The sequence below is a fragment of the Pundamilia nyererei genome, unplaced genomic scaffold (genome assembly GCF_000239375.1).
Source record: "Pundamilia nyererei isolate P.nyererei 1_Seehausen unplaced genomic scaffold, PunNye1.0 scaffold00081, whole genome shotgun sequence".
Lineage (NCBI taxonomy): Eukaryota > Metazoa > Chordata > Actinopteri > Cichliformes > Cichlidae > Pundamilia > Pundamilia nyererei.
The window spans coordinates 642961-666317 of NW_005187482.1; the positions used below are offsets into that span (position 1 = coordinate 642961).

The window sequence follows — 23357 nt, forward strand, 5'->3', positions numbered from 1 at the left end:
TTTTTTTTACGTGCGCTCAGAATAGTGGCACAAAAATAAGGCCATATACTATCACATTTTCCCAGTACACCACATGACCTTCATGCTGCAGGCTAACTTGGTGTTTCTAGAGTTTCTAAAAGTAGAATTTGAGGCAAAGCTTCAGCTTTCAGGCCCTTCTGCTGCTGAACCAGCTCCTATTTTGGAGTTGGTAGACTCTTGTTAAGATTAGTCTTCAAACTTTCAGCCATGGTGGATCAGGTGACCCTGAACCATCAGGGTCATACTGATGTAGGCTCAGACTGCTGGCTGACTGACTTCACGCTCCCTCCACTTCCTTTAAACAGGGAGTTCTTCGTTCCAACAGTCGCCTCATCAATAGATTGTTATGAGCTGGTGCTACATAAACGAAACTGAACTAAACAGAACATAATGTGTCGCACACCCAGTTATTCCATTATTCCCTCCCTACTGTTCTACTTATGTAGTAGAGCTTGTGTCCGTTTACTCACCATGGCTCCCACGCCGTAAGCAGCAGCCGCCGGAGCTAAAGCGTGGTATGGATCTGTAGTGTACACCCGGCCATAACTGGGAACAAAAACACAAGAGATTACTTAACAAGGTCAAAATAAGTCTGGCAACTATGAACTTTGCTGTTGTCCTGTTTTGGAGAGCTTCCTTTCTAGTCTCCCTTTGAACCCTAGCAGGCGGCCTAATTTTGAAACTTAAACGCAGGTTTAAAATCCACAGAAAGAATAAATGCATCTTCTGCAGTTGCTTCAGCACAAACAGAAGTGGACGATTACTTTTTTTTACGCACAAAAATAAAACTGGTTGATGAGCATCTGTAGAAGAGCCCATTTTCAGTCATATATCGAAGTTATTTCCTCATTGTGCTACAACCCAGGCAACAGCAGCATTAATCCATCACACACTTTAAAATATATTTTATTTCTATCCAGTTAAAAGCTTCGCAAAGGCCAACAGCACGTCAGCTAATGCAAATCAACGTCCTGCCATGCAATACCTGTGCGCTGACATTAACCAGCCTGCAGAATTCGATTAACTCTAATAAAATTAAATGAATGAAAAGCGGATGAGGGGAAAGTCCTAGTACAGTCAAATGATAATTCTTCATGTCAACATTTTATTCTTTCCCCTCTTTCATCTTTTCTGGCTCTCCTGCGCACATAAGGAGCCACACATTGTGCAAACATTGGCTTGAAAGTCCAAATGCTCCCCCCACTGCGTCCCAATGACAAAAACCCTCATATACAAGATTACATACAACTCTTACTGTTATCTTATCAAACTGTTATCCAACATAAGTGAACCTTAAATCCCCAAACTCGATTAAAACTTTTCTCTCTTATCCAAAAAATAAAAAATAAATAAAAAGCCCCTAAAACACAATGAAGGATCAGAGCCTTTCAGAATATTAACGCGTCACCTCGGGAGCTCTGCCGTACAGTTTAGCGTGTCTACGTGTATATTTGTGTCCTGCCTTGACCTCACCTGTCACTGTAGGCAGCAGCTGCAGCGGTTGCCCCGGTTACAGCTGCAGGCTGGGCGTAGCGATAAGCGGCGGCGGCGGCTGCAGCAGCAGCCGGGTAGCCTCCCTGAGAGAGACACACACAGCAGAGGTAACTCGCACGCCTCTGAGGAGGAAGATACCTGAGCTACGGTGTGTCAAGGAGGAGCGGCGGGAGAGATGCAACAAACTGACATTTGGTTCAGAAGTTACGAATACTTTCTTCTGTGTATTCAGAGCACAATTACTTTCTTATCGTCTACGATAAACATACAGTTTGTGTCAGTATATTGCATATGCATAGGGGGAAAAGGAGGAGGTGGTGGGGCGTGATGGAGGAAATGTTTTATCAGTGAGACAGGGAGAGGAAATTGGACTGTCGAAGTCGAGTTAGATTGTATTATTACCGCTACGGGAGAGGGGGAGGTAAAAAAAACAAGTAGTGGAAGATAAAATGCGCACACATCTGAGGCCGTATAGAAACCTCAGTGTCTTGGGAAGATTAAAGTAATGAACAGATACATCAAGAGGACTCCTACAGCTCTAAGGACACTAACGGATGCTAGTGTTGCATTTCCAGTGGTGATGGAGAGTATTTGCTTATGACAAAAACAACATTTGTTGTTAGAAGTGTTTCTTTTGCATGGATTTAGAACAAAGACAACAGAGAGAAAGACTGAAAAAAAGAAGGAAACAAAAAGGTCACACACACTGACACACCCACACAAGCCTAGACTGACACTAAAATCATCTCCTTGCACTGAGACTGCATGCATGACCCAAAATTACAATCCAGACCTCCTTAAAAAAAGAAAAACAAATAAAAAGAAACAAAACAATCCCACTGCATTTGGACCTGATCAGAATGGAGAATATCCAAGCACAACAGAAACATCCCAGCATTCTCAGCGATGGCTACGAGACACGGACCAGAGGGAGGCAGGTGGGGTACAAAATGTTTATTAGTGGGAGAGAGCAAGGCTTTCTGGGTAAGTGGAGGGAAAGAAGGAGCAGTAAAACAGCACGCCGGCATGCAGCAGCTGATCAGCACATGCTTCAATAATCATCCTGGGGGTGTGCAGTTAATTCAGGAAGAGACCATGTTCTCCATTTCAGCTTGAGCCCCCTCTGGGCAGAAGGCTTTCAGGGCACTGACTAACGTTCACGGGACACTGCTGTAAAATCACAGCCTCAGATTTAGAAACAAAAAGATTACAACACAAGGGACTTCGAGTTTATGATAATCTGATAATAATAATATGGTGGCATCCAATTGGAAATATAGTTTGTGCTTTAGTTTTTGGAAAACGCAGTACAGTCAAAGGTTTAGATATACTTGTAAAAGACATCTATGGTATATTAAAGCAGTACTGGGGCAATTATTTCTGCAGCCAAGTTTAAATAAACCTGATTATGTGAAAGCATATATTAAAACAACATTTCTGAAACAAAGTAGCACTAGAGTATCTGCATTCACCGCCTTATGGAAAAGGTGCAAAATACAATGATTTGTAAATCCTTTACGGCTTATTTTCGATACAAAACATGAAATACTGAAACTGGGGAATGTTGCACCATGCTGCATCACCTTGTCCTGTAAAAAAAAAAAAAAAACTGTTTTGTGTCTGGACTGCAGGGAGGTCAGTTTAGCACCAGAGGGATGTACTATGAACCATAATTAGTGGCTTAGTGGGCCACGTCGAGCTCCGAGTATGCTTTAAACTACATTTTGCACCATATACTGAGTAATTACTCGACAGATGCTGTACTTACTAAGCCACTAATCTACCTCGTTAGCTGTGAGATATTCCTTTAGTTGGTTTTCTAGCGTTACACAATTTTTCCAATCACTTGTTGTACCTGCTCCAAAACAAAACAGAAAAGTTTCTTGCCTAAAATTCAAAACTATAAACTTTTCAAGCTACATTTCTCTGTTTCCTTTTAAATCATTTACAAATCATTGCACTCTTATTTGCATTTTAGGTCAAACTTTCTAAAAAAAACGAGTGATGACAGGTCAAAAAACAGAAGCACAGGACAACCAGATGTCTGCTTAGTGGTGATGTGGAGGGGGAAATCTCAGCAAACCACTTCCTGCTGAATTATGATCTGAATCACTAGATTCAGCATGATTTTTACTGAGTAAATTAGAGGCCTCAGTAGATTAAAATAAACAATAAATAAAAAGGGACATTGCTACCATATGAGCATGCTCAGTGCACGCCTCATCCCTTACCTCTGGTTTCAAAATAGCACGAGTCAGTCTCATGAGGTTAACCTGTACTGTACAGTCATGTGAAAAGCAGCGTTGTTTACTGGACTCTATGCAGTGCTGTGAAATGTTCAGTGTTATGCTTCCATTAAAGCCTGGATTATAAGCCGCTGGTCGAGAAGTTATACCTGTTATGCTTCTGGGCGCACGTGTAGTTGGTGTGTTGCGATGTAAATTATCCATGGATGAGTCTGCACAGGCCCTCATGCCAATCATTTGATTCAAAGTTTGGGTCTATGCATTTGTGAAATAGTGTTACATCCCAGTTAGATTGCTTTGTATTTGTGTGTGGATTGAAACGTGCTTGTGAGTCCTCAACAGTTAAACACAAATCACTCATTTGTGCACGTTTGTATAACCTTTTGAGGCAACTTTGTCTCCATATAGATTTTTGGCCATAATCCACAGCACCACGTTTTGTGAATTGGGTTTCTTTGCACCGTGGAGTCACAGAGTCACTCATCACAGGAAAAGGAGCAAATCAGCAGAATGGCTGAAAAAAAGAGAAGTATGAGCAAAACGCCTGCAAATCTAGACGAATAAAAGCAACGTTGTGAAGAAAAACAGGCCAAAATTCCTCCACGACGATGTGAGAGCCTGATCTCAGTAAACAGCTAAGGGCAAACAGAAAACGATCCAGTTATTGCTAAAGTTGGCGGATTTCTTCACAGGACTGCACCGAGTGAAAACTTCTCTTTTCTACATGACTGTAGGCCACTGATACTTACTAAAAATACAGTCAGCTTTTGTAGCTTATTTTTGACCAGTCTGAGTTGTCCTTGTATCTACTGAGGGATCTAAAAAAAAGAACATTAAAAAAAACCCTCACTTGTTTTTCAAGTGACATAAAAAGTCGATTTCCTGCCGTCTCAAATAAAGAGCAGCTGTAGAAATAATTAAGGAGCCCAAACTGCAGTGATATAAGTGTGTCTGACAAGTGAATGCAAACATTTGACCAGAACTTTTACAACTGTATGCATACTGCCATCTTTTCCAACACGAGAACAAAATAAGAGCAGGTGTCATTTTCCACCAAAACTAGCCAACCAGACAAAAGAGACCAGGTTCTCTTTTGAGCAGGAAGAAAAGCACTCCATACAATTTAGTACTTTTAGTTAAAAAACAAAACAAAAACAAAGCTCTTTCCCACAACTGGAAAAGCAAGAACAAAAAAGAAAAATCAGTGAGTTAGTAAAAGAATAAAGCAAAATTCAAAGCAGCGGTAATTTTTAAAACAACTAAAAGACAACATGTTCCAGATCAGATCAGAAGATGATTCATAAGATCAGAGGAGGTAGTACAGTAAAACAATGCACACTCAGGGTTTGGTGTTGAGTTGACCCTACCTGAGGCAATCTGGGACTAAGGACTGAGTCCTGAAACACTAGTCTATAGAGAGAACAGAAACAACCGTTGTCAACCTGGATGCACACACGCACGCACACACTCATTCACTGACGCACGCTGCCGCATCCGCCTACAGAGCAGCCTTTGTAGTGGTGTTGTGGATCCCATCACACGATGTCATTTATTCAGTTTTATTTCATTTTTAAATGAACACAGCTGGTGCTCAGTTGTGTGATAACCAGCACGTTTGTCGACGAAAAACAACGCTCATGCACAAAAGACAAAGGACCTTGTGCAGGTATGTGGCATGTCGTGCTTCTAAAGAGTTCTCACCATTCACCATTATGGAGGCAGCTCTGTGCAGCGCATGACCGGACACACATGCAGAATCACCCCAAGAAGGAAAAAAAAAAGAGCAGGAGAAAGCCGTGAGGGGAGGGACAGAGATGGTGTGTCGGTTGGAGGTGAATTTACTTACATATAAGTCTGCGGCTCCGTAAAACCCATCCTGATACACCACGCTGAGAGGAGGAGGAGAACATGGGAGGGGGAGAGAGAGAGAGAGGGGGACAGAGCGGAAGAAGAGCAGGAAGTGGAGGGTGCAGTGCGAACAGAGTGGTGCACGGTCCCAGAAACCCAGGGTGGATGGAGGTCACAACACAGCAAAATAGAGAAAAAGAGGGATCAGGTAGAGAGAGGGAGAAAAAGGAAGAAAGAGGGAGAGAGAGAGAGAAAAGTAGTTATTTCACACCCATGCAGCATGCAGAGGAAATACAAGTTCCATTTAAGCTCCACAACTGCATCTCAAAAACATTAAACAATATACTCGTGGGGCTAATACATAAAGGTTATTGAACTGAAATGAGACCATAAACGGCTATTGCTCCCCAGCGAGTAGAAAATCTGGCCAATAAAGGCCATTTTGAATAGATCGTTTTATGAGGAACGATGTCTGGGAGGTGTAGTTTTCAGTGGAGCACGTATGGAGAAGGTATTTCCTGCATCCCTCACCCACCCCACGCACAATTTCATCTCGTTTCGCTTTATTTAAATGTCATGTACAGACAAGCCACCGGTCAATTTGGCTTTGAACTGAATACGATCGCAGTCGCAACCCCCATTAGCCAATCATCGCAGCGCAGCAACAACATGCACAGTGCACACACACCGAGGGAACAAAAAACGCAAAAACAAATCATGGTAAACGTGAATAATCTAAAGCAAATCTGTGCGCAAGGTGACTGCTGCTGTATAATGTCTGCATGTGGTCCGTGTGTGTTTGTGCAAATCTGCTGACGGTAGGATCTATGTGTTTATTCAAATGAGGCTTCAATGGTGCAATCCCATCAGTGTGTCACACTCCACTGAATAGCTTGTAAACGGACTGACAATGTGCCAGTTGGACTGCTGAAGAGAGTGAAGTGTGAATAATATTTGAGCATGAGGAGTGAATGAGCACAGCTGTGTTAAGCAGAGACCTGGTCAAACAGAATTTGGAAAATGACTCATGAGGTGATGCTCGGCGGATTTACCGAAGCACTAAACAAAACAGATCCTGATTTTTTTTTCTATATCCAGAATGAGCTTCAACAGCAACAGCTCTTGTTTATAAAGAGGCAGGTTATCCTCACCCAGGATAGGCAGGGATGGCAGGCTGCGGCACAGCGGCCCGCACAGCACTGTAGACGGGCCGGCCTCGGCCCCGGAGGTGGGCACCGCGAAATGCCGCTGCCGCTGTTGTGGCTGCTGCTGCTGCTGCTGTAGGGTAGGGAAACCCTGGAACTGTAGGCGAGGAAGCAGATAAAGAGGACAGGAGAGGATTAAAGGAGGAAAGATGACAACCCAGGTAGGAAATGGGATGACAGTATATGAAACAAAGTGACACTCGGAATAAATTGAAAGAAAGGCAGAGGAACATTCCAACTATAACACAGAGGACTGTATGAATAAAACTGTCAGTGAGGAAGAATGCTGGGTGAGCAGTGCATTAATACAGATTAACAATCACAGTGTGACTAAAATGTAAAGTGGGGCTGTCACTCTACAGCCAGACAGACCATTTTTAGTGTGGCTTGAAGAGACAGAGATGGGCCTTACCTGCGTAGATCTCTGGTCCATACATAGCTCCCACCACAGGACTCAACTTCCACCCTGCTAATAGTCACACAGAGAAGGGAAAGAGCAAATGATAAACAGGAGCCGTCTTTAAAGTGTTAATGCCTGTCGCATGCATAGTGCTACCCCTCAGCGACCTTGTAGAAGCACTTACGGTATGATAACAGTACCCCATCTGTTTTTACAGCAAAAATGGTTTATCCAGTATATTACATATGGTGTACTGTGGATATGTTCTGATATTCCCTTTTACTGCTGTCATCAGTTGCTTGCTATAAAGTTGCTGGTAAATCTACGAGAAGAAGCTGCTATTCAAACCTCCTGTTTGCAACGGCAACCAATCAAAACATAAAGAATGCAATTCTTGTGTTATTCGTTTTTTTGGATGAACTGACCGACTGCACCAGGACCGATTATAAAATACATTTTGATTATTAAAGTTTCTTTTGTGAACTGTGAATGACGCAGAGCTCCGAGTGTTTTCACACCTGCAGTTTGTTTAGTTTGATCTGAATCAGTTAATGAGTTTGTAGCTTTTCCCTTTAGTTTGGTTTCTTTTACAAAAAAATGCATCACTACAAACCACGTTCAGTCAGATTATCAGGTGTGTCTGAGGCAGGAGAAACAAAAGTAAACGTGGGGAATATGGATTCATTTTACAGCTTGTTGCTAGCTCGCAATGACCGTTTGTACACTCTGTGCATTGATGGTAGCTGCTGCATCCCAGAATGCAAAGCATACCTCGCTATCACTCAAACTTGCAGGTTGCTGGTTCAGCTCGCTTTCACACTGTAAACAAACCATACAGACCACCACCTCTGATGCGTCTCGGTGCAGTTGTTTTGGTCTACACCCGAGTGCCAATTTGTTCGCATCTGCTCAAACGACCCCGCAACAAGTAAGAAAACTGTGCCAGAGTCCGATTCAAATGGACTAAAAACCAGAATAAGAATAAGAAGAATAAGAACGCAGAGCTGGAAATGAACTTAATGGACTGCGAAGCTATAAACTATTCTCCGCATGTACCTATGATGTTTGTATTTTTAGACAGGCTTGGGTTCATTGTTTGTGCACATCACAGCGTGTGTTACCATAGGGTAGTGTGCTGAGAGCTTCTCCATTAGGATAAGGGCTGACCATCTTCTTGTTAGTCATCACTCTGGCGGTGGCGTTATTCACCTGGGGGATGGAGGAGCCAACAGTCAGAGGCACAGACACAGACAGCTCAGCAGAGGAAAAGTAGCACATAGTCTGAAATGTAAATCTCAAGGCCAGGGCTGATATGCGTGGTGTTTTGTACAGTAGATTGAAAAAGCCTGCTGCTGTGTTGAGTTATTATAATAGTCTCTGCTCATCGTGTGGCTGACTTTGTTATTAAAAAGGAAATAGCGGTGTCATTTGGGATTATGGTTAAGCAATTTAGTTGTGCCAACATTGTAGCTTATCTTCTTCCCCCAATCAGCCTTTCCTAGTCTGCCACATTTCTTTATTATAATAATTATCATCAAAATGCACCCTTGAAGGTCAAACAATATTTTCTTCTGCTGGCACCACATGTTAAATATTGTGCACATTATAGAGAAATCTGCCTCTGCAGAATAATGAAACACAACATCACAGGCTGGAAAATAAAAGTGAGTGCTGCTGCATTTCATCAGCGACGAGGCTGCTGACTCTTGTTTATGTAGCACGTGTATGTCTGTGTGTATAACTGGATGGAGATTGTTAGGGGACTTTTTAGTCATCATGCAATAAAAAGCAGGTTGCCCAGTAGAGATTTAGTGATTCGCTATGAACAGATACAAGGAGTGCCACTGGTGACACTGGTTGTATTGTTGATGTGCGCATAAACAGGGGTGGGGATACAGCAAAGGAAACTGAGCTGTACTTATTTTTTGGCAAGTACTGTGGCTTTTTCTTCTTCTTCCTTTTTTTTTTTTTTAAAGGGGCGTGCGTGTTCTGTGCATGCTCGCTGACATTTCAGACTAATGCTCCGGCCTTTCAATCCAAGACGGCTGATAATCTCCTCTCTGAGCTTCAAAGGCTTCTACTCCGGTCCCTTGATCTATCCTCATCTTCCTTTGATGGGCTTTAAGAGAGGGAGATTGTAGCTCCCTGTAATAACCCATACTGTCCAAGTGTGCTGTTGAAGTTGCACATTTGACTGTGTGGCAAGCTAAAGATTAATGACCTTTTGCCCAGCGAAGAGCCTCTGCTTGTGTGTGTGAGAGAGAGAGAGCGAGAGAGCTTGAGGAATGAGAGTGCTTGTGTGCGCATGCACGCTTCACTCCAATTTATAAGACCATTAAGGCTGCCTTTCGCATCGCCCCTCTCAGTGAGTCATGTTCTTTATCTGCAGAGCTTCATTCAAATGGAAATGAGGTTTACCTCATTTTTCCCTCATTGCAAATGACAAGGTCAGTGGCAAATGATTCAATTAGCCAGGCCCGGCTACCTCTCTCACACAACTGTGTGCTGGTGTCTGAGTGGAAACATTCTGAAATCTCAGTTTAGTCAATGAATCAAATTTATGCAAACGTTTGTGTTACAAGAGGGAAAATTTCCCAGAGGCTTTAAGCCTGAAGGTAACACTATACTTAAGGCCATTATATAGCGAGCGCACTGCAAAAAAAAGCGACACAAAACTTTTTACTATATGTATATTCAGTATCAGTGTGCTTTTTGACCTACAGTGCACTTTTTGCCAAATACAGTGATCTGATTGGTCACTGTTAGAAAAATGCTTCAAATTCATCCAGTGAAATCACGCGGTCGGTGTGAACGTTTCAATTATGAATAGACGAGTCTAAAAGATATCTAGCACAATATATTTGGATGGATATGCTGTGTGCAAAGGCCTTTACCCTGTAGCAACGGAACATTTAAGCTACTCTAATAATCTATTTGTTTACTGAGGCTTTGCAAGAAATGTGACCTCTAACCATGTGACGTTAACTTGTCTGCCATTTTGGACGTGTGACAATCACGTTGGCAGTGTAGGATCTGGCCAATAAGGCCTCGAGTTAGATCCACAACCGTCTCACAGCCAAACTCACAGGAGACAAATGAGCATTTCCCAGTTCAAAAAGTTTTGAACACCTTTTGAAACGTGCATGAAGGCAAAAACTTTGCCATTTCCGATTAGCACTTTTTCAAGTTTAACTACCACGTAGCTGGTGGTTAGCCAGCATTTGCAGACAACCATGAAAACCCGCCGAGAAATGCATCAATCTCTTAGCAACCAAAGCAATCACAAGGTGCTTGCATCTGAAACATAAAGGAAGCACAGCCAAATCAGGCAGGGAATACAAATATTGGTTGTATCACATCCAATAGGGCAGACAAATCTTCGTTTTTCCATTATGTGCATGACATTGCATGAGAAATCTAAATATATAGCTATTTTGTGTGTGTGTTTGTGTGGTTTGTGTCATGCGCAATTAATGAAACTGGGTAAACGATCGGCAGAAACACATGCAAATCAGCAGAGACCAATACGGAAGGCAAATCTTAAGTGTTAATGATTAATCAAACATTCATCCTTTCTCAGCCCACTTTTGCCCTCCCAGTCGGACCCGGACAGTAAAACCAGACAAAAACAAAGTCACATTTCCATATGAAACCAAACTTGTGGGGTTTACGTACCTAAAAAGAAAATAGTTTTAAAAATAAAATTCAAAAGAGAGGGGGAGAAAGAGTGGGGTAAAAAACATTTGTTTGACAAAATTAATAATCATATAACACAGAAATTACACGCAGCCAAATACGGGCGCATCACATGACCAAGAGTGAGTAACAAACTAAAAAAAAGAAAAGAATGAACAAAATTTTAAAAAAAAATAAGAAAAAAACCTTTTAAAAAAGGAAAATTTCAGCCAATCAGCAAGCGTCGGATGCAGCATAGAGACCAATCAAAACAATCGCAGCACTCCCACACCAAACACGTACGAGACAAGGATGGAGGTTAAGAGTACGGGATGCAAAAGTGAGAAGTAAAGAGACAGAGCCAGTCCATGTACGAAATAAACAGGAGAACGAAAAGATGGAGTGAAGAAAAACGAGAACAAGGGAGAAATTTTTACATGAGCAACACACACACAGAAAAAAAACAAACTAAAAACAATTACTCTTTAAAATAAAACATATATATATATATACCAAGGTGCATCATTCAAAAAAAGCAATCAGTTTTGGTGACCATTCTCCTGAAAAATCTCACTGTATGTGGTGGGTTGAGAAACAGAGCACCAAAGGATGGAGGGAGGAGAGAGAGAGAGAGAGAGAAGGAGAGAGAGTGAGAGAGAGGAGGAGAGTGAGAGAGCAATCCTCATTCCCAAAAAAGGAGAGAAATAAAATAAACACGAGACACTATGCCAGGCATTAAAACTGTGTGTCACAAACTGAAAGACCAGTACACTACGACTACTACTACAACTACTAACACACAGACAGTCCACTACAAGAAAACCAAACCAAAGGAACATAAAAGAAAAGGCAGCATAATAGAGACCCAAAAAACAGCAAGGTAAACCCCATATCGGTTTAGAGATGCATATGGTTACACAAAACTCGCTGATTCAGTAAGTGATAACAAGCTGGGGGCTGCATCAGCTTTTCATTCACTCAAACTTGTTGTTGTTAGTTTATTGAAGGCAGTCACTTTAAAATGAGTTGCACCAAATAAACTACTTCTTATTTAGGTTTCATTTAAAATCTAAATAGAATAAAACATTCACAGCTAAACACTCCCAGGCATTGCTGTTGTGTAACAGAACCAACCAAAAGAGTGAAACCAAGTGCATCTTTCCAGTGGCCAGCAGGGGGCGATGCCTCCGGTCAGAATTTAATATGAGGAAATTAAGCTTACTTAATTATTAAGAAATAATTCACTTATGGCCCTATTTGGCCTTAATGGAAAATCTAACCAGCACTTAATGTATTTAGGCATAGTCACGGTTACCTGCTGGTTCAAACTGAGCATCACAATGAGGTAGAAATGTGATACAAGTGTTTTCAAATGTGACATGCTTGTTAGTGCCAGGCAGGCTGAGGAATTCACAAAAACTGCTGATCTACTGGGATTTTACAACCCAAGCATCTCTAGGGTTTATACAGAATGGTGTGGAATGTGCTCAGTTTTTCAGTCTGTTCCAGTTGCTGCTGTGGCATCATCTGATATATAGTTTAACTGCAAAAACCCCTTCCAGCTACCTCGTGTGTGAAGTGTTTACAAGAAAAACAACATACTGCAAACTTTAAAAGGTACATCACAAACATCTGTGAAGTTCCTGTTGAAAAAGGCTAACAGGTCTTAATTGGATAGTAACAAGTTTTAATGGTGCGACCCATTTTATTCAACTGCTGGACTGGAAATAAGAAACTTTCCAGCCAAACTTGTATGAAAAACTGGTGCAACTGTGTCTGGATGGTTCCTAATGGTTTTACTTGTACATCAATTGAAGAAAACATCCCAATATATATATGTTTATTGTTCCAATTGTTTTTTTAACGTCAAGGCAAAGCCAGTGTGCTAGCCTCGGTATGTACATTTGTGAAATCTTTGCCTTGGCAGTAAACACAGAAAGGGCTCTCCTGGCATAGCGACTGTCTGCAGTATAATATGCCAAGATCCTGCCTCGCCACATGTTCAGCATTAGGCCTCAGCCTGTGTGAGCGGCAAATCATTTTTCAAAACACCGCGTCCAATTGGCAAATATCTGATAAATGTGCTCTCCCCGAAAAGCAGACAGACCGGTGAAATTAAAAAAAAGAAATTAAAGAAAAAGAAACAAAAACTTGAAAACCAGGGTAGCCTTAAATTGCCCTGCAAGTTCTGCATTCAGTCAAAGCGATCGTAGGCGGCACAGGGAGCAAAGCTTTGTTTCATTTCTGCTGATTTCTTTTTTATTAATCAAGAAATGGATGCTATATGCATTGAGTCCAATGGAGAATTAATAAGATGGGATTGTAGATAGCCGTGTCATTGCAATAAAAGAGGAGGGTGATTACATTCGGTCATTCCCAGTGAGGTGTTAATGACGTGGTGGAGGAGGGAGCGAGGGGGTGGGGGACGGCCATGTGGAGGAAATATTACTGCTAAAAAAGATCAGGTCTGTTGGAAGATGCTGTGTCAGTCTGTTTGTGTGAGTGTGTGTGTGTGTGTGTGTGTTTGTGATATTGCAGTGTGCACTGAAAAATGACACAATACCAATAAGGCCTCACACTGCATGGGCCTATCGCATTAAAAGCATCGGTATAGAGAAATGTAAAGATTAATAGTGTTAATGTAACAATAGATAAATACCCATTTAAAGGGTGGGTGGGAAAGGGGATCAATTTTAGTGATAGATGTTTGTACACAACTTACCGTTACCGTAGAAACAGCGAGTGGTTACCGTGGAGACTGACAACAACACACAGAAGTCGTCAGGGAAACAGAAAAAATATAATAAATAAAGGAACAAATAATCCCAGGAACAAAAGAAACCTAAATGCCCCTCCCCGCCCTCCCCACCAACCACCACCTGTTTTTGCCCCAAACCTGATAGCAGCATAGTTAGAGCTCAGAGCAGAGTACGAGAGAAAGAGGAAGGGAAAGGAGAGAGGATGCTAGCTCTCGATGCTCTCACCATTGTAACAACAAACACGTGGCAGCAAGGTGTTCGGCGCTCTAGAGAACATGGTCCAGAAGAATGGAGGTAACTGGGGAGGGGGACCTTAGCCACAAAATAACTAAGGAGCAAATGGAACACCTCCAAGGAAAAGAAAAGAAGACACCAAATAACACCACCCTCCATCGTTAGAGCAGAATAGCAAAAGTCAGTTTATTGCTGCCTGGGTCTATTTCCAGTCAAAAGGGCAAGCAGGGACATTTTTGGATAGAAATGGACTGATTCTTGTGTAGCAAAGTTACGCCACAGAAGGAAGAAATGTGTGTTTGGACACTGAGTGACTATAATTTCCACTTTTATCCAGTCACCACAAAAGAGCACACTGAAGGCCAGTCAAACAAGAAAAACTAGATGGATGATAAAATAAAATAAAATAAAATAAGGCAAAAAAAAAACAAAGAAAACCGACCAAACATCTTTTCGTCTATTCCAAACTAATCAATACGAAATGACAGAAAGACAAATGTGACTGGCGAAAAGAGAATGAAGGGATATTGAAGAGAAAGAACAGAGCAGACACACAGCGACAGATCAAGGGTTGAAAAGGGCAAAGTGCAAACTCTCTTTCCCCGTTTCTTTCAACCGCTTTCTTCGTAAACACACACGGACACGCTCACATTTCATTCATTAATCTTGGCCGTGGTGACTCATGCAGTAACAGAAAGCTCAAATAACAGATCAAATACTGTGTGTGTGTGTGTGTGTGTGTGTGTGTGTGTGTGTGTGTGTGTGTGTGTGTGTGTGTGTACGTGCGGGGTGGGGGGCCGTGGTCATCTATGACAGGTGAGCCTTCGAATCAGACCGTGGCTGATCCTGTGACTCGCATTCGAGTTCATTCAAATGAAATTCTCACGGGGAAACGACTGATTGAAGGCCCAACTGTGTCTGTTAGAGGAGCGTGTGGCAGCAGCACCGTTTGGTGAGAATATGCGTTGTCAGGCATGCAGAAACACAGACACAACTGCTTCTCCTCCCTTTTCACCCGCACACATCCATGCAGCGATGACGACACTCCTCGGGCTCGCTTGCACCCCCGACTCGAGTCCCTACTTTGCATGCAAAGCTGCACCGTTCGTGGCACAGAGAGACACACACGTGTCAGCCATTCTGTGCTCTTGTGTTATATCTGACTAAAACTCTGCGCCGCGGAGGAGCCTTCACTTCCCATAACACTCCAGCAACACAGATCGATCGCAAACGCACAATTCTAGAGCGAGGGTTAGTGAATGGGAGTTTGCAGGGTCCAACATGGTCTCTGTCTCAATACCATTTCTTCTATGGATGTGTGAAGACCTGTAAAATATGATACTTGCAACAACTTAATTCTGCGTGTGCGATCAAAGTGTGCTTCGATCATGATTATTAGGATTAATCAAAAAGTTAATAGCCTAGCATCATACATCTTCACCTTCAGACGGTCCCGTATAAATAAACAAAGAAGGAAACATTAAAACTTCGCTCCCTGAACAAATGAAAATTGCTCTGTGTGACCAGCAGCTGTTGTTCACACAGAGCTGAATCCAATCATCAGCCAGAAGCACAGTTACGACAGCTGCATTGTTTCAAAATGTGCGAGGCGCACACCAGATGTGTACACCAGCCTAAAAATAAAGTGGACCCATTATGTTCATTCCAAGCTCTACCATATTTATTTTATTCCAGCCCTATCTTTATTCATCCTATCCCTGTAAGCTGACTTTCATCTGATTGGCTGCCCCTCCCAAACAGCAGTGGTCTGCTTGAGATGACCATATAAGGATATAAGCTCCTGGCTGACAACATACAAATCAAAGACAATTAAAAAACAAACAAATATCTGAACAGTAAGCATTGAGAGGACTTGTATGCGCAGGGATGACACTAAACCTTATTATTTGAAATTTTAGCTATGTTTAACATAAGCATCCACCTTTAGAGACAGAAAATAAGAAAAAGGCTCCCTTTAATTTTTCTGTAACTGGAACTGAGACTATGATTGGACCCGAATCAACTCCGCTTACAGCCACTAACTACAAGTAGAATAAATCTGTGATAGCACGTACAACATGTGACTAAAATGTAGATAAAACAACACGTTAATGACAGCCAAAATGGTACAGTCAGACAGATGCTTGGAGTGTGGGCTGCTTTATGTCAGGGCATACACACAATCAGAAAGACAGCCATGGATAGATGAAGATGCGCATGTTTGAAAGTGTGTACAAGATCCACATTGTCACAACTATATATAGGCCTATAGCACTCAATGGTCTATATATAGAGTAAATGGTGATGAGATGGGAAGAAGCAGGTATAGACAAAGAACTGTAGTTGGGCCACTTACATGGATACATTGGAAGCATACAGGAAACTGACTTCTTCAAAGCGCAGAGTTTTATTCCAGACAAAGAGAAGTACAGTGTAACTTTAAGTACAACAACTCTGTTTCTACTCTCTTTCATTTAATCCACATACATGCACACTATGGGGAGCTAGTAGGAAAACAAAAAGGAAATAAAATAAGACTACCCAATTCCACTTGCATGCACCAAGAATAAAAACAAGCCAGCACTCGAGTACAGTACAGCATTCCTTTATCAATCATTGAGTCAAAATCAGTCTAGGAGTTCAGCTATCAAGCCTTTTTCCCCCAGTAAGTGAAACAAGCTATAAGCACTCAGGTGTAACTCAGTTCATGCCAACCGAACAAGTAAATTAACAGCCCGTCACCACAACTAATTCAACAAAATAGCCATACATAATAAACATGCAAGAATAAACATCCAGCTGTCAGCAGTACTGCCTCAGCGAGGCTCCAAATTACCAGATTAAAATATAAATCATGCACAACTAAATCTACATCAGCTAAACCCAGGCCACTGGATAGCAGTAAACTCTAGTCACACACGTAATGGTGAAATATTTATGTCTAAACAGTCGCACAGGCCTATATTTCAGAGTTTCTGAATTATAAAAGAAATGTGAGATTTCACTGTTGCTCTTTTACCATATTTGTCTCTGAAAACAAACTTCAACAAACTCTGAAATCATACGACCGGTTGAAGCGTGAGTTACTGCAGCGACATCTGCGAGAAAGGAGAACTGCCAGAGAGCGTTGCCTGAAATAGAAATGTCCGGCCGTTTTTCCTTGGCTGGAAGAATGTATAAACACAAATCCACTGTTTGTCCTGCGCCAGCCTTTTGTCTTCAAGCCCATGCACCATAAACAGACAGAAAGAGAGAGGCTGCTCTACAGACTCCTGCTGCTGACCCACCATGCGGCTGATACGTGACTCACTACGAGGCCATCGCTGCTACTGGAGTTCAACAAAACACATGCAGAGTGACGACTGAAAACAAAGATGTCTTGCTGTTTGACAAGTGACTTACATCATGCAAAAATCTGGGAAGAGTCACAGAATCAGGTTAAAGCGATGCCAGGAATGGCACAGGTTGTTGATATACAAAAGGAAAAACTGATGCATGGTAAACTGGCTCCATCAGTATCCATTCAGCTTGCTGACTGACTGAAGGTGGAGGTGGCGGAGGGGAATATAATGTTGTACCAGTGGATGCAGGTGGATGTTTCTCATTCTCCACCACACTGCAGCAGAACTGAGAGTACATAACTAAAAAGGTTCCAGCCTCATCCATCATGCAGGAACTGCCTTGCACACACCCACACACAGACAGACACACACATACATACTCGTCACAAGGAAATCACCACAGTAAGCCCATGCACAAAATCCTGGCTTACGATGGCACAAGTCAAGTGATCCGATATGGATAACTGGCTGATTGAAACCCCAATTAAAATAAAGAGGGAAGGAAAAAAAAGAAAAACTCAATTCAAAAACTAAGAACATGCTTCAGGTAAAACATGGGAAAGAATGTCACACAAAAAACACACAACCTCAAACCACAAAAACCAGAAAATAAATAAAATCAAGTGTACATTTCATCAGAAAGAACCCAGACTTCCATAAAGTGAGCATGCGTCAGTGTTGCTGTGATTCCCAGCATGCTGCTGTTGCATCAGGAGCCAAAAGCTGTCACAACCACTTAGCCACAGCACCGGGAGAGGGGAATACAGAAGGATTTCTCTATGCTGGGGGAGAAAAATAAGAGCATCTGACAGCAATCTGCCATGCATCGTCCTTTCACTGCGTTCCACTTGTGCCCTCCGGTGCAAAATGCACAAATCTCATTCCAATTGTTGCACGAGAAGTTGTAACGTTAGCGTGGCTGCAAGTTGTGCATCGGTTGAGGGGGGCAGGTAAAAAGACAACAGGTTAATATATGGAGGGCAGGGCAGGGGGGGAAACACTTCAGAGGAAAAGTACCCAGCATGCCTTAGTGTAGTGTTCTTGCACCCCTAATCATTCCCACCACAAAAACAAAACATCAAAATAATAAATCAAGTCTTTTGGGTTTTAAAAACAAGAAACATATTGCAGAGGACTGGTGTGGGATACCACTGGGCTGCATCAGAGCATATCACTAAAGGGAGGATGGGAGCTAGCTAGCACGTCAGTGATCAAGCAGAATTATGGTGGGAGTAGAGAGAGGAGACAAGAAAAGAAGGAAGAGAAAGGGAGAGAGCAAAATTACCTCAATCTTACGACCTTCCACCAGTGTGCCGTGGAGCTTTTCCCTGGCTTTCTCTGCGTCTGCGCTGTTCTCAAATGTCACAAAGCCAAAACCCTGTGGTACGCAGCAGAGGTTAGAGAGGTTGATGGTGAGTGAGGGGCATGTCAGAAGGGATTGCCGACCGGTAGAGGACAATCTGCGGGACTCATTCTGACACTGTTAAACAGATGACTTTAGTTCTGGAACAGCGATTTCTCACGCGGACTGCTAATACCACATGACAAATAGTCACAGTTACACAGGAAATCTTTCAGCAGTAAGCCGGTCACAGCATTGAGTATCAGATGCTTGATGCGCACTTACCTTTGAACCCCTCTCATTGAAAATAATCTCAACATCCAGGATCTTCCCAAATTGCTGCGAAGAAATTTGAGGAAAGAAATATTAGCCAACAATCTTATATCAATAAGGGATCTCACGATTCTGTGCTTAATTAATAAAAGTCATTCAGGGCCATGTAAAGCTATTTGAATTAAAGCTACTTTACACTAGGGGTCACTGTTACACAAAAGACAACATTTGCATTTTAATGTGCATTTCTTTGCGTTGAACTCTGCTCCATTTCTTTCCTCCTACTTTGACACTCATACAAACATGATGACACAGATAAGAGAACACCCATCAGTCTCCTTTCTTTATGACCGTTTCACTCTTTTGTCATTTGCTCTGAGGCAGCCCCTTATATGGAGGACGCAGGGTGTCTAGACTGATTTATTGATCCCCACCTTAAAAATGAGGCTCCAACAGTTCTTACCCCAAACATCTGCCTGAGGTCTGGGTCCCGGAAGCGGAAGGGGATGTTTGAAACATGGAGGCGTTTGGGGGTCCCTTTGGCCTCTGTCGAGTCTCCTGCTGAGCCTCCCGCTCCTGTGCCTCCTGCGCCGCACTGTACACCCGCCTCACCCTGAGACGTCTCCTCTGTCTTCTGTTTGTGGGAAGAAGAGGAGAGTGAGACAGATGGAGTCAAGTTATAGCGCTGTATAGATAGCAGGAGAAGAAGAAACAATGGAGAATAAACCGAAATGGAAAAAAACACAAGCAATTTATTTTTATTTTATTTAAATGCCTGTTGCCTCAACTCCTCTCTCCTTTCCTCTTCAGTACAGCAAGTCAAAGAACTCAAAAGTTACAAAAATAAAATAAAATAAAGATATGACACTACGTATCTGGTCAAGCTGTGGTAACCAGAAAATACTGCCCTCCTATCCAGGTGTGAGCTGCACGGTGACTTGAGCTTTTTTTACTTATATAATACTCAATTATTTATGTTTTTAAACACATTGGTAAACAAAAAAGAAGACATGAATTTGAATAATGAAATAAAGATTCAATGTGAGTCTTAATACATTCTTATATTTAGATTAAAATCTACTCATTAGCTCAGTAGCGACATGTTAGACCGCTGTTATTTGATCATCATATCAATAGGTGTACTTAAAATTATGTATTTAAAGTTAAATTTAACTGAGGGGTCAAAATGCCAGACATCATCATAAGAAAGCGTGTTCCTCAAAGAGGCACTGATGTGATCAGTGTGAAAAGCTCCTCCTACTTCTAAAAAAAATAAGAAGAAGAAACAAAATAACTGATCAAAGTTTCTTAAAATAACATGGACAAGTCAACTATAGTGAAAATAAAGAGCGCCCGTTGCATTTTATGCCTGTTTTCTGATAAGATACACGCAAAATCCTTCAAAGTAAAAGCCCGTGGGGATCGTGAGTCCAACTTGACTGGCGGTTTCTCGTTTTGATCAAGCGTTTGGGGTTTTTTAGCCTCAGCTAGTAACCCAGATGGGAGGGACTAGGAATCAACAATGAAACAAGCTGAGAAATGAGAAGAGGCGCGTCCACACAGTTTTGCCGGCAGCCTCGCTCTTATGCCTGTCTACACAGGATGTGTTCAGGTTTGTTCGTAATTAAATGTTTGTAGAAAGGAGTCACCCAAATTCACATATCCTGCAGTCGAAAAGTTTAGACTAAGTAAAAGCACAGTTTTTTGCATCTGCATATAAAGCGAAAAAGATTAAAACAGAAATGTCTCAGTTTGATCAGATGAAGATGAGATGAATGCTCATTTCATGCCAGTATCTTTAGGGAGGCAATGTGATCATATTGACTTTTAGCAAATGCAGTGAGATGTTTTTATTTTATTAGATTTGGCTGTTGACATTCAAGCTAAGCTAATATAAACACAACATGGGAATTTAGATCCGTAGCTCCTTGCTATTAAAACTAAAATCACCTGACGATTACTTTACTGCTGTTAGAGGAAAGTCAACTAACCGTCAGGTGTCGGTAATGAAGTCTGCTGAGGAATGCCAAAAACTGAGCAGGCAGCCACTGTTACCTCAGATTTGAGAGAGTTAATATTATTGTGGCAGCACAGCGTGTCGTGGTTTATGAGATGAATCATTATCAACTTGTAAATTCTGAACACATTTTAATGATCACTAAATCACTGTGTTTTTAATTTTCTATAACAATTAGTCAACAAAACACACCTCTCAGCTTTTCATGTATTCATGTATTTTGAAACTGTTTTTTTTGGAGACGTGAAGTATAAATGTGCCCGTCTCTAAAGCACTCTGGGTCAACGTCTGTTGTTTAAATGTGCTTTAGGGTATTAAAAAAATAGACAACATAGAAAAAATAGGTTCAGACATTTTCCATGGATATTTAAGGTATACGGTTTCATTTCCAAAAATGTTGTAATACAGTTCAGTGGACTACACACTGAACTTAGAGGATAGTATCAATCGATCTGATACCAATACCAGTTTTTGCTATACAAACTATTCATATTTGAATCCGTCCGCCCACCTCTACAAGGTATCAAGTATATATATATATATATATAAATAAAAAAACAAAGGGAAATGAAATCGTGGTGCTTACATTGCTGCTGTTGTTGTTGGTGGAGGTGGGGGCTCCATTTGCACCAGCCCCTACCTCTGCTGCACCTTGGCCTCCAGCACCAAACATGGCCCCAGGGCCAAACTCTGTTCCCGGTAGACCGTTTTGAGGAGGGGGTGGAGGTGGGAATGCTGTAAAGGGTGGGGCCACCAAACCCTCCTGTCCTCCTGTCGAATCCTGAGAGCCCTGCGGGAGCGGGGGAAGGAGGGGGAGGGGGGAGACAGAGACAGCTTAACATATATTCTCAGTGAGCTTTTTACTGCGACTGCAGCTCCCTGACGGAGAGAGAATGAGGGGGTTAAAATCCTGCCTATCAAATTTCACTCTCTCTTCCTCTCTCTCTCTCCTTTACCACACAGTCACTGCTTCATTCCCTGCCTCGCTTTACCTCCACATCTCTGACAGGCATGTGTTTTCAGTCAGCCGACCATGAAATATTTACAGCAAACAGATCTATTATTAGGGCAGTATGGTGGCGCAGTGGTTAGCACTGCTGCCTCACAGCAACAACGTCCTGTGTTTGACTCCCAACATCTAGCTGCAGCCTTTCTATGTGGACTGTGGGTAGCCCTGCTTCCTTCCAGTCCCAAGTCATTATTACTGGGGTTAGATTAATCTAAGTATGAATGTGAGTGCGAATGGCTGTCTCCCCAATAAACTGGTGACCTGCCTCTCGCCCTGTGCCAGCTGGAATAGCGACCCCGATAAGGAGGGGATCATAGATTATGAAGTTGCGAAATTTGATACAAGGTTTGAGATACAAAGATGCTTCTAGGATGGATCGACAAGTCGGTAGATAAATACTAACAGCGGCATGTAAACTGTGACATATTTACATACACTGCTGCATTGTGTGACTACTTGGGAAGATAAGCTGTACTTCAGATTAGATGCGGGAGCTTCACTGCCTATGGCTCTGTATCAGCGGCAGGATCACCTACAGATTCTTTAAAGCTGCTGCTGCTGCTCTAGCACGCTCACAAATACACACACATATATATCTTTATGTTGTGTGTGTTTGGGTGTGTGGTGACTCTGCACTATTGCTTGCTTCAATCATTTCACACACTCAAGGGCATTTACAGCAAAGCCAGAGTAAAAGAAAGGTAGAGGATGGACAGGGAGAAGCAGAATGAGTAGGTAGGCTGAAAGAAAAGATGGATTTATTTAAAAAAAAAAAAAAAAAGGCCATCAAGTTTGGGGTCAGGGCTGCTTTTTCTCTACCAAGCTAGGCAGGATGACACACCGCATCCAACACCATTAACCACTGGTCTGGTCTCTGCCATGGGCTGTATCTGGGCTGGGTGACGCCTAGAGACACTCTGTCTCCAGACAGCCTTTTTAATCAGGCAGAGTAACTAAGATGCCGCAAAGCAAATGGGCTCTTTCCCTTTCTCTAATCCTATAGCCCGACTGCTTACTGTTTTTCTGCAGTCACAGCTGCAGTGGCTGTAAACAGTCAACCGAGGCTAAAAGGCCCATCTGCAACACAAGCAGCTTCCTGGAGTCTGAGCCCAGCTGATAGTGGAGGAATCAGAGGAGACTGCGTAATCCACAAACAGGCTGGAAAAATCTGGGGAACTCGTCCACTACTGTTCTGACTGCAGGAAATGCATGTTAGGGGAAAAGGAAAAAAGAAAACTGTGTGTTTTGCATCCAACTACGGTCTTTGTCACCTTGTGATAAAGACGGCCCATCAAAAACCTGTTCAAAAAGAGATAACGCGCCATTAAAATTCATTAGCTGGGCCTTAGCCTGGCTATGTTAAATCAAAGCTTAAGCGTTCTTGTCAGGGCATGTGAGCTCATAAACGTGCAGTAGCCTGTGTTAAGCCACCAAAGGGTGTGTTCTTCAGGCATATCCCGACCCATGGCTGAGTCACAAAAACACACTCCTAG

At 42.3% G+C, this 23357-nt stretch overlaps 1 protein-coding gene across 9 annotated transcripts in view; it reads right to left on the reverse strand.

Moving 5' to 3' along the window:
* LOC102212070 (RNA binding protein fox-1 homolog 2-like) overlaps positions 1-23357 on the reverse strand; it is a 48692-nt gene that overhangs the window by 2380 nt on the left and 22955 nt on the right. For 6 of the 9 annotated variants that reach the window (XM_013912128.1, XM_013912127.1, XM_005737988.1 and 3 more), the window contains 10 exons: positions 21442-21645; positions 19302-19472; positions 18851-18904; positions 18509-18601; positions 8336-8423; positions 7227-7283; positions 6761-6911; positions 5608-5650; positions 1495-1598; positions 492-567 (listed from right to left, as the gene is read on the reverse strand). In XM_013912128.1, coding sequence (XP_013767582.1) covers positions 492-567; positions 1495-1598; positions 5608-5650; positions 6761-6911; positions 7227-7283; positions 8336-8423; positions 18509-18601; positions 18851-18904; positions 19302-19472; positions 21442-21645 — 1041 coding nt within the window. Of the gene's footprint in view, positions 1-491; positions 568-1494; positions 1599-5128; positions 5172-5607; positions 5651-6760; positions 6912-7226; positions 7284-8335; positions 8424-18508; positions 18602-18850; positions 18905-19301; positions 19473-21441; positions 21646-23357 lie in introns of those variants that run through there. The other 3 variants (XM_013912125.1, XM_013912130.1, XM_013912131.1) reach the window with 3 other exon arrangements.